This window comes from Colias philodice, chromosome 1 (genome assembly GCF_061535455.1).
Source record: "Colias philodice isolate Cphi_HAF_F1 chromosome 1, ilColPhil1 Martin Lab GWU primary, whole genome shotgun sequence".
NCBI classification, from domain to species: Eukaryota; Metazoa; Arthropoda; class Insecta; order Lepidoptera; family Pieridae; genus Colias; species Colias philodice.
The window spans coordinates 2,366,811-2,378,836 of record NC_143086.1 but is presented as its reverse complement, the minus strand read 5'-3'; the positions used below and the strand labels follow the sequence as shown (position 1 = coordinate 2,378,836).

General features: G+C 35.6%; 2 protein-coding genes across 3 annotated transcripts in view; both read right to left on the bottom strand.

Annotated features, from left to right (window-relative positions):
- Nucleotides 1-4,356, bottom strand: part of LOC149491025 (ecotropic viral integration site 5 ortholog-like) — a 60,809-nt gene extending 56,453 nt beyond the window's left edge. The window contains exon 1 of one of the 2 annotated variants that reach the window (XM_089695777.1): nucleotides 4,200-4,356. The gene's annotated coding sequence lies outside the window, so the exon portion shown is untranslated. The remainder of the gene's footprint in view (nucleotides 1-4,199) is intronic. The other variant, XM_089695770.1, reaches the window with a different exon arrangement.
- Nucleotides 4,357-9,146: 4,790 nt separating this feature from the next.
- LOC149491024 (uncharacterized) lies at nucleotides 9,147-11,824 on the bottom strand. The gene is made up of 3 exons (XM_089698851.1): nucleotides 11,756-11,824; nucleotides 10,491-11,003; nucleotides 9,147-10,236 (listed from the first exon to the last, which is right to left on the bottom strand). Exons 1-3 carry the CDS (start codon nucleotides 11,796-11,798, stop codon nucleotides 9,908-9,910), a joined length of 885 nt encoding a protein of 294 aa, XP_089554977.1. The 5' UTR covers nucleotides 11,799-11,824; the 3' UTR covers nucleotides 9,147-9,907.
- Between the last annotated feature and the right edge of the window lie 202 nt (nucleotides 11,825-12,026).

Here is a 12,026-nt window from a genome sequence, read left to right as displayed (position 1 = left end):
CACTACTAGACCAAGCCCTTAAACATTAAAAACAGAAATGTTTAGTATATACATAGTAGATTTATGCCCGTTTTCAATTAAAGTGTCATCTAATTAAATTTAGGGGATACCTGACGTGAAATTTGCTTTCACCGACAGATAAGTATCACCTAAATCGTTAGGTAGCCCTTAAAATTTAGGGGTTGAATATTCGAACCCCATACGTTTAAATGCCAGATATTTATCCTATACAACTTATTAAAAATGGATAGCGACGACGATGTATACAAAGATTTAGAATCAATTGAAGATATAGAATTACGTAGTACGACGCGCTACTCACGCGCACCCGATTTCGGTCGCCGCGCCGGGTTGCCGGCCGCCCGCCGCAGGGCGCGCCACCGACACGCTCGCGCGGCACGCAAATTTCGTCAACCCAAAATCTGTTTCTTCTTTTCAAGTAATGTAATTAATAACATGTCCCAATCCATCATTTTAATTTGCGAATGTACACGTGTATCTATCGACAAACTACAAAACGAATTACGACGAGCGTGACGAGTAAGCGCAGTGTCCGCGCTTGGGCGCGGGTATTCGCGGGCATGCGCTGCGCTGTGCTTCCGGCTTCGCTATATCTGCGCCAGTCCTTATACTAATATTTTAACATAATATGTTTTCGAATACACATCACAGAAAATATTCCATATAAAAAGTATTAAGACATATTCCTATAAACCAATTAGACATCAAAACAAAAACTAGTGACTTTACTTTGATACTAATAATCTTAATAATACTAAACTAGATTATCCACTTGCTGATTATAAATGTGAAAGTAACTCTGTCGGTATGTAACAGAGCGGCCCCGTTTCTGCAGGAATCTGGGATGAAGATTGGAACTTATCATATTTATGATACTTCACACGGTATTGGATTTCAAATTCATTTGAGTCACACGGACACGTATGGTGCTATCCAATATTTCGCTCTGGTGGGTTTTCAAGGCTAAACGGGTGACCTGAATTTAATGACACAATGAATAAGCTAACATCCTAGGTTGGGAAGCGACCACGCAGGCAAGCCTTCGCTATAATTTTCTTTTCAACATTACTTAGGTGAATCGAATTTTTCAGCAAATTATAACAATATAAGTCGGTTATACACAAAAAAAAATTGGGTAAGCATTGTAATTTATAGTTTAAAAAACAATATCCCACATCCATCGTATTAATTCATTCACTATATCTCTAATCTGAGGTTTTACGGTTTTTAATGCTACAGGCACTCCACTACTGGTCTGCTCGTTAAATCATATAATTTTTGAGTAAACTCAATAGTGAACTTAATTTATATTCTATTCTTTATTAATTTATATTTTAAAAGCATTTGAATGCCGTAAAAACAAAAATATCAAATTCAAACTCAATATTATTGATAATTTTATTTCGACATGGTAAAGTACATTTGATCCGTTAAAAGCAACCGATACTCAACAATAAACGTAGGTCTAAACACATTACTTATTTATTTTTTACCACCGAATAGTTTTGCACGAACGCTCGAGCGCGGTGAGATCGCATCACTCATGCCGTACATCGACCTGCCACCGTGCATCCCTTTCACACTTGATATCATCCACGTTGTATGTGGCGTTCCCGTCTCTTTCTAGCCAATTAATTTTTCGTAGCTTTTTCTCTGATCTATTTCCGCTGTAGCGTTATAAAATTACGCGAACTCAATTTATAGCAGTGGATAGACTTCGACACATTCAAGCGTTATCCAATAATATCGAACTGGATGCATTTTACCTTATTTGCTCTTCAATTTCAGCAAAGGCTTTAATTACACATAAAATTACACATAAAATAATGCTATTCTAAATGATTAGATCTCATGTTATAAAATATTAAAAAAGAAAACATACTAACTAGGACAATAATATCTGAGCATTGCTTTCATCTGTATAAAATAAGTAAAAGCATATTATACATATTGCACGCCTCATAAGCGAAGCGTTGAGGTGGGTACTACTGTCACTTCGCGCAAAACATCTGATTTTTCAAACTTAAAATGTCTTTATGTATCATACATTGCACTTGTAAGATAATACATACACACATATATTAAGAAAAAACACTATTTTTAACGTTCATGATATTTTTGATGTCATTTTTGTTATTTAAACTAGTTAAAAAAAAGTTTAAAAAAGTTCTGTCTTGGACGTCCGTGTGTCTGTATGTGCGGATCCTTTTTCTTGTTAACACGATAGCGACCGAAATACTTTACTAATCGAGTCTTTTTTTTTCTCTTACGCTTGAGTATGCTCAGGAATAGAACCCTTTCATTTTTCAGGGTCTGATTCGATGTGGTTTAATTGTTATTAAATAAACAAAATAATAATTAATAAATATTTATTAAAAAAAAATTTAGAGGCGTGCACTTTTGGATTTTCCAAATTATTTATAATTGTTTTTATTTTTATTTTATTTATTTACTCCATTACATTATAGCCAAAGGCTTCTTTCCTTAATTTTAATGTCATTTCTTCTATTTATCCAAGTGCTCATAAATAAATCAATCGCAATCAATGATTATCTATGCATCTATATGAGTATTTTTATTTACGCCCTATACCAACTTATCCTACGAATCGAAAAACCTGCAACTTGAACTTCCGCAACAGTGCAAGCGAGAGAAGCGCGTGCTGATCGGCGCAATCGTGCAGAATCGGCCACGTTCGGCCTATCTACATCAAGCGAAGTAGCGTCAGCAATCAGTAAACAAATAGAAAATAATAACACAGTCCAAGTTTTTAATTATTTAATAATTCTAACGGTTACCGAGATTTTTACATTAAAAAAAATATATATTTCATAAAATATTGTTTTTTGAAAATATTTCAGTTGGTACTAGTTTTACATTAATGAATCTTAGGAATCCAATAATGTTTATTTAATTATGTTTCAATTGACACCCCTTTTAAGTAAATCGGTCCAGTAGTTATCTAGATATACCACACAATAGAAAGGCCCGACGGCCACCTCTGCAACGTTATAGCTACCCCCTCCATACCCCTAGGTACTGCACTTTTTGTGTTCATTTTTGATATCAGTAGTCCGTACGGTGGAGGTGAGTCCCACGCAAATGAATTTTATTTGAATTGGGGACTGTACTAATTGGAAAATTATCTAAAGGGTAAATAGTTTCTTGTCAAAGAAGACCAAAGTTCTAAAATTGTCCTAGAACTTTTTTGTAAATTCCCTGAAATTGGCACGTATTGGGATTATTATTATATCAACCTTGTCTGCGAAAGCTGAAACGCTCCAAAAAGTAGTTCTAAGAGATCTTGACTGAGTTGATATGTAGCAATATATTTTAAAGCATTTGTTTGCACCAATGTTGAAAATTGATATTATAACTCTCTATGCAAATAATAGATTGACTTTATGCAGACAACACGAGCTTGCATTGTGTAATTGTCATTGTCACTGAATGTCTCCGTCTCCTCTTGACATAGATTTTCAAGGAACAAATATACTCTTTCATCTTATTTAAAAATTTGTTATCAAGACAAATAGGATTATTAAAACCAAAACGATCATGTTTTCATAATATCAAGCAAATTTTTTAAATTTTATAAATACCTGAAAACAAGGTGCAGATCCCTCTAGAAGTTTTCTTATTCCACTTGGGGTCATATAGATATCCTCCTGTTTAAAGTGTTGTGAACATATAACACTACTTGTATGAGGTTTCCAGTAATTATCAGAAGTTTTAAAAGTTCTATATTTTTATTTACGACTGACCGGTTGGCTTCGTTGGTAGTGGCCCTGCCTTCCAAGTCAGAGGTTGTGGATTCGAATCCCACCCGGGGCAAATATTTGTGTGATGAACATAGTTGTTTGCTGTGTGTCTGGGTTTTACATATTAATATCTATATAAGTATTTATTTAAAATTATATATGTATGTTTATCAGCCATCTGGTTTCCATAACACAAGCGAAAGCTTAGTATGGGATTAGATCGTGCCGTGTGTGAAAATTGTCATGAAATATTCATTTTATTTATTTATTGTAAAAGTATAGAAATCGATTTCATATTGTATTGACATAGTTTTTACTACAGCAGGTACTGTTAGTCTTGTATGTACTTTCATTTATGATCACTATCGACAAACCACAAAAGCATCTATATTTATCCATAAAACAATTGGTACTCACATATTGGGGACACAGCACGTACCGATAATTAAAAATTTAGCACGATGTTCTATAGTAATAACAAAATTTTGATAAAATCGGAACCGCCCAGCTGGCACAATTTAAACGCACACTAAATGACACCACACAGTGAATGACATTATAAATACTAATATTACTTGCTCTGTGACGCACACACTACACAGATTAAAAACAGTGCTGCCACTTGCCAACAGATCTGACCACCAAGAAGCTTAATACACATTACACTGGAGATTTCAGTATGAACATTAACTTGTAACAAGAAAATATGACGTTGAATGACGCCTGTATGTTTTTTATCCCTTTCACACCTAACTTGGCAAGTTGGTATATGGACTATAGGTTTAATTTGGGTTTAATTTTTAATCACATGAAAATCACCTTCACCCCGTTCCAGTAGCACAGAATACATAATATAGTAGCTAAACGCTACAGAACGGACACTCTCCACCCCCCGCCAAAATTAAACACTTACCTCAACCCGCACGATCAGTCTAAAAATGATCCACATTTTTCTACAAGGACGATACGCAACGAAGATTGACAACATTAATCAAATTGACTATTATTTTGGATTTGTGATTATCGTTTTTCGTAGAAAATGGTTAGGTATTGTGCTGTTTACGGATGTATTTCATCAGAAAAACGCGAATTTTTTTTTACGCTAGTCACAAATGTGCCAACCATAAAGCGTTAAACACACACATTTGCAGTCTCTACAGTGTGACTGTCAAAACGATAATTAATTTGTATGGAGTGTCCGAGATGTGCCGGTAGATTGACTTTTAAAAATTCGTTATATCTTTTGAATGGAATATCCAATTTTTTTTAATTAAAAAAGTATTTTGCTGGTATTGAAACAGACTATAATAAAACATCATTTAATGGGATAAGGATTAATTATTATATGTGTACTAGATTTCCGCCCGCGGCTTCGCCCGCTTTTTCAAAGGATAACCCGCATCGTTCCCGTTCCCATGGGATTTCCGGGATAAAACCTATCCTATGTTTTTATCCAAGTTGCCCTCTATATGTGTGCTTAATTTCATTGTAATCGGTTCAGTAGTATTTGCGTGAAAGAGTAACTGGTGTGAGTTGGCGTGATTTGGGGTGAGGCGTGAGTGAGCGTGAGTTGACGTGAGTTGGCGTGAGTGGGCGTTAGTTCGCGTGAGTTAGCCTGAGTTAGTGTGAGTTAGAGTGAGTGAGCTTAAGTTGGCGTGAGTGATCCTGAGTTAGCGTGAGTGATCCTGAGTTAGCGTGAGTGAGCGTGAGTTAGTCTGAGTGAGCGTGAGTTAGCGTGAATGAGCGTGAGTCAGCCAGAGTGAACGCGAGTGGCCCCGAGTTAGCGTGAGTTAGCTTGAGTGAGCGTGAGTGATCCTGAGTTAGCTTGAGTGAGCGTGAATGAGCGTGAGTTAGCCCGAGTGAGCGTGAGTGGTCCTGAGTTAGCGTGAGTGATCCTGAGTGATCCTGAGTTAGCGTGAGTGAGCGTTAGTTAGCCTGACTGAGCGTGAGTGATCCTGAGTTAGCGTGAGTTAGCCTGAGTGAGCTTGAGTTAGCGTGAGTGAGCGTGAGTGATCCTGAGTTAGCGTGAGTTAGCCTGAGTGATCCTGAGTTAGCGTGAGTGAGCGTGAGTTAGCCTGAGTGATCGTGAGTTAGCTTGAGTTAGCCCGAGCTAGCGTGAGTGAGCGTGAGTGACCCTGAGTTAGCGTGAGTTAGCCTGAGTTAGCGTGAGTTAGCCTGAGTGAGCGAGAGTTAGTCTGACTGAGCGTGAGTTAGCGTGAGTTAGCCTGAGTTAGCGTGAGTGAGCGCAAGTGATCCTGATTTAGCGTGAGTTAGCCTGAGTGAGCGTGAGTGAGTGTGAGTGAGTGAGATTGAGTTAGCGTGAGTGAGCGTGAGTTAGCCTGAATCAGCTAATTGGCTGGTTGGCTGGTTAAAGTAAATGCAATTTTGTCTGACGATAAGACATTATTAACCAAACTTTGACATGATCATGAAAGTGAAATCAATAAACAATTTTTCTTGTAGATGTAGTTAATCATTTCATTTGACTTATAATTTTTTGACGTGACAACGTCTTATAATTCGATAGAGACGGCTGCACGTGCGAAAAAACATGACTCATGCGGCGTTACCTCGCTCTGAGGCGTTCCATGTAAGGCTTAAGTGCAAGCGAGAGCGCGGATCGAGCGACCAAGAATCACAATTGGACGTTGTCACGTTCAACTATCGTCAGCAAGAAGCTTATATCTAACTGGAGATTTCAGTATGAACATTAACTTGTAACAAGAAAATATGACGTTGAATGACGCCTGTATGTTTTTTATCCCTTTCACACCTAACTTGGCAAGTTGGTGTGAAAGGGATAAAAAAACATACAGGCGTCATTCAAGGTCATATTTTCTAGGTATGTACTGATGGATAACATGGTTTGAATACTGTCGCCACTTCTATTTATATATATATATATGTATCGCGGACTTTCTTATTGATTCATTCTTTATTACCGTATAACATTTTTTTGTTCTGTCTTCAATAGATTCCGCAGCGCACGCGATGACAGAATTTTTATTAAGGAATTTTTTACACCTTGGGTTACATTATTGCATTTTTGGTAAGGATCTCTCATTTTTTTGAAAATGCAATAGAACCTATGTTGCTCAGTAAAGATGCAGCTTTCTAATGGTGAAAGAATTTTTGAAATCGGTCCAGTAGTTTATGCGTGAAAATCATACATACATACTTATTACTTACATAATTACAAACCTTTCCTCTTTATAATATTACTTAGTATAGAAGTATAGATAATGAAATTAAAGTTAACATTTCAAGTAAAGTAATAAGATAAACATATCTAGAGAGCAGAATAATAGCGACAAATTCAGAGTCACATTAATTATTATGAACAAATGTGCAGCCTGGGATGCACTCTAATTAACTCTTTTCGTTCTTTAACTGGTGTCGACCACAAATCGTTTCCTTTCACTTTAATTATGATAGTTCTACTTCTACCACTATCATCGGGCGACCGACGATGATACAGTGGGTAACCATCGTTGCCTGTGATGGTCTTTGCCGTCAATTTTCGTGGATACCTTTTGGAACACTCGCTGTCAACCATGCATGGTGATTGGCGGTTGATGGTGCCACACGGTCCATGAATCATATATTCGTGATTAGAACATCATGTCATGTCGTTCTGGATCGGTTACAGGATTAGCAATCCCGCACATACAATTTTCATCCGCCCGAATTCTTTCGACTAACCAAATTAAAATGTGTGCATGCTGCAAGCCTTATTTTTGTCATTCGATTGAATACATCCATCATTGAATAATCCCAAAGATGTGTTGCTTTTGTAACTCATGATCGGATTTTTTGCTTGAAAACATGTGTGGTAATATCAAGTCGATCACTTGATATCTGTCCGGGAAGCAGCAGTTGAATAATTTCCATCCATTTCGGATTACATGTAAATGTAATGAATAGATCTGGCCGACCATAACGACGAAAATATGGTACGGGAGCCAGCAGCAGATTTTATGACCAAGTTCCTCTCAAGCGGTAATTAGTAAAATGCATCAAAGTATAGTATTATGAAGCCTCGTGAACGTCAGCTGGAGCTCGGTTGGGGGGAAGAGCGGTTGTAGCCTCCCGTATCAGCTGACGGTTTTTCCACCAAGATACAGCCAGCTGACATATATATTTATCCACAGTTACATATAAGCTATCATCAGGTAAATTTTTGTTTGAGAGGAAATGACGGAAAATAAATTTTTCTTTAAATTTAACTTTCATGTTCGAGACACCAGCTGACGTATAATACACCATGTTGTAACCAGCTGACTATTTTTTTTCGTTGAGATATTGGGTTAGCTACAATTTGACAAATTTTTAGCTGAGAGGAAATGAATGAATGAATGTATTTTTTTTCCTATGTGCGTGGGAGGCTACAACCGCTCACCCCCCCAACCGAGCGCCAGCTGACGTTCACGAGGCTTTATAATACTATACTCTCATGCGTCTGACGAATTATCTCTTGAGAGGAAATAGTTAACCAAATTTGCACCTGGCTCCCTAACCAATATCATGTATGTCATTGCATCTTGCGCATATTCACTTGGGCTACCTGTGTATGTCGCCGGTAAAATAATCAATAGACCAACACTTTCTGCACCTTCTTCTGTGCTAATTGCAATTTGCATCGCATAAATGGATGTAATCTTCAAAACGCAATTTAGCTTGTTTATAGCAATTTGATAGCAATATTGTAAATTGTTGACACAGTCGACGAAATCGCAACAAATAATTGTAAGAATTTTTAAGAACTAAACTTCTTGGTTAGTTTCCCCACCAAAAATACCTTATTAATTTCTGAAAACACGCGTAAACACAAACATTTGAGGAATTTTTATGTATCTGCTTTTATTGCACTTTTTAATAATTGATTTTAAAATAAATACAAACAATATTTATGCACCCTTTTTAATTTTTTATTATTTTACACATAGTACATTTTTGAACGCATGAATGTCAAAAATTATTTTCCGTATTTGACAGGATTGACAACTAATGATTGACATGTACGAAAATCAAAATTTTGGGAAAATATTTATTCGTCTAGTTTTTGTTGTTTTTATGATTTATTCTTCTATTTTGGACGGAGACAAATCCAACGAATCTAAAACCATGAAAATTGGTTCAGTAGAACTCGAGTTATAAGTGTTGGAACATACAGACTTTCTTTTATACAATAGATTGTTTAAACCATGTTTAAACAAATATTATATTGGAAAAATCACGTTACTAATAATAATCTTTTTCCTCTATATATAATCATCAATTACCTACCACTCAATTTGCTTATTATTCAATTCTGATTTTAGTGAAGAGATTATAATATTTAATAAAGAAGCTGTGCCCCGCGGTTTTACTCCGCTACTGTCGCGTCGCGTCGGTCTTAGCGTGATGATATAAATTATAATAGCCTTCCTCGATAAATGGGCTATTTAACACTGAAAAAATTTTTCAAATCGGACCAGTTGTTCCTGAAATTAGCGCGTTCAAACAAACAAACAAACACTCTCAGATTAATTATAATATTACAAAATACAAAATACATAGGTATATATTATAAATAGTATATTGGTATACAAGGGTATACGATATACATTACTAATTATGAATTGAAACTCGGATTATTTCAGTTGTTAGTTGTTACACATTTGAAAAAGCACATTTTGTTCCGGTCAGGTAAACTTAGATCAAATAAAGAACGATATACTTTATTTATTGTTTACTTTATTGATTTTTAATTAAAAATTGGATGTAGGTATGGTATGGGTGATATGATTTTTTATAATTACGTTATTATTATACAAATTTGTATAGGTAACTAACTACCTACAATTAAAATATGATTAACATTTAACATTTTTAAAAGATGATAAAAGCATATATCTTAAGGATATAATATACTCTTGTTATAAGATTTTTAAGGCACACACGATTTATATCATGTCATACATAATCTATACGCAATAGAAATCTATTAACATGATCGACATCAAATATTAATAATTAAGAACACACGTGATCATTACACGTACACAAATTGTATACAATAGGTTTGCCAACAAAAAAGTTATTTCAAATATTCATTCATTTTCATCATTGTCAGAAAAGCTTGTTTAAGCTGTCTTGCTTTTCTTTATTGTCGATGAAGATATCTTCGAAGTTTGCTTTCGTTTTATCCCCCTAGCCGAGATATCAATTTTCGGAGTAGAACACATACTATTTTGGGAGGTAGAGGATTCTATACTATTTTGTGAATCAACTTCCGAATTAACTGATAATTCTGAAGCAGCATGACTCAATGAAGTGGGATAACCAGTGGATGTATTTTCTTGTTCACTAATATATTTGGATACGTCAGTAGAACGTAGGACACTTCGTTTCTTTCTCATGATAATATCTGGTTTTGGTACAGAGTCACCATCAGATTTATGTTCACTTGCATCTGAAACAAAGTTATCATTGATTAAAATACAGAGCATTAGAAAACATTACTATACTTATAATAATTTATTATTAACTTCGTGATAATAATGCTTTAAAAATATCTACTGGGGTTTGCCTAATTTTATAACCTGACTTTACTGTATTATTAATTGATACTAATACACAGAGGCCGTAAGTACCAAATGTAGATTGTAGACATACAATTAACGTAAATATTTAGACTATGGCTTTCAAATATGTGTTTTTTTGTACCTTCGGTGCTAGCAAGCTTAGGCAATTCAATAGATGGCGTTCTAGACCTAAAGGAGGAACAAGGTGCTGATATTATTTCGTCCTCACAAAGCTCTTGGTCAATGTCACGTGCATCAGGATTTTTTTTACGTGATTTATTCGTTTCTGACGTTTCCTGTTCCACTATCACGCTTAACTCTTCATTTTCGACGCAACCGCTGGTTCCTGAAGACCATTCCGTAAAATTATTATAATTATATAAACTTCGGAGATCATATATCTCTGGACTACTGGGTTTTTCTACTGCATTTAATTCTACTGATTCTTTGTCAATAGTATCAGATTTCGGGGCATCACACCCTCTTCGATCTGCCGCTATAATTTCCTTCATTTTTTTCTCTAACTCCTGATAAAACTCTTCTGGGTCATCGTCATCTTTTCTTTTAGGTACCACTTCAATATTTAGCTCTGGTAAAGATTCACTCGAGTCAGTACTGCTGCGTCGCTCTCGCGATTCTGATGTGGGAGATAACCCTGAAAGTAAATGAACAATGATTTAGTTATTATACCTTTTTTTTATTTTTCCGATCGCATTGGAATCACTACGTATAGTATAAAACAAAGTCGCTTTCTCTGTCCCTATGTCCCTTTGTACGCTTAAATCTTTGAAACTACGCAACGGATTTTGATGCGGTTTTTTTAATAGATAGAGTGATTCAAGAGGAAGGTGTATATGTATAATAATTAAATTAAATAGTGGAGAAGTACTGTTTTTTTTGAGGTTTCTAATGTGATGCCGTAAATAATTACATTTTTTCCTCTTACCTACATTGCAAACGCAGGCTGAACCCTACGAGTTTTATCAAAATAATGTACTAAGTATTGAAAAAGTCAACAGAAAAGTCCGTGATGGTATAATATAATATTATGTCTATCTCTTATGGATAACCCACAATAACTTTTTTTTGTCATTTACTTTAAAAATTGCGGGGCGTAGCGTTTGCGGCGGTACCGGCCGGCCGCCATTGCACCCGTGCGAAGCCGGGGCGTGTAGCTAGTTTATATATAAAGAATAGTTTATGAGCAAACATAAACTACAAGTATCTTTTGCACATGATATCCCTCATAGAAGTGGACTTCATCACAGGGCCGTATCTAGTCGAAATTGAGGTAGGGCAGCGGTTCATCATCATTATCTCCAGCAAAATTAGCCATAAGAGGTTAAAAAATACTAATAGCTAAGTACAGGCTTCTATTTTGATAAAATAAATATTGTCTCAACTTACTTGGTTCCTCCTCAGAATATTCTTCATTACTTGAGCGCGACATATTTAATTAATAGAGTTTTGTTTGATTTAACAATTAAATGAGATTATCGCTCAGAGCAATAAACCTTTATTCCTCTGAGGATTATCGTGTTTAAAAAAATACTCTTGAAGAGGGTAGACGTGAATCAGGAGTTGCCATTTGAAAAAAAAAAGAAGAAGAAAAAGAATTACGATGATAGTCATGGCTAAACTGTGAACACGAAATGAAATGAGATAACTAAATAAACAT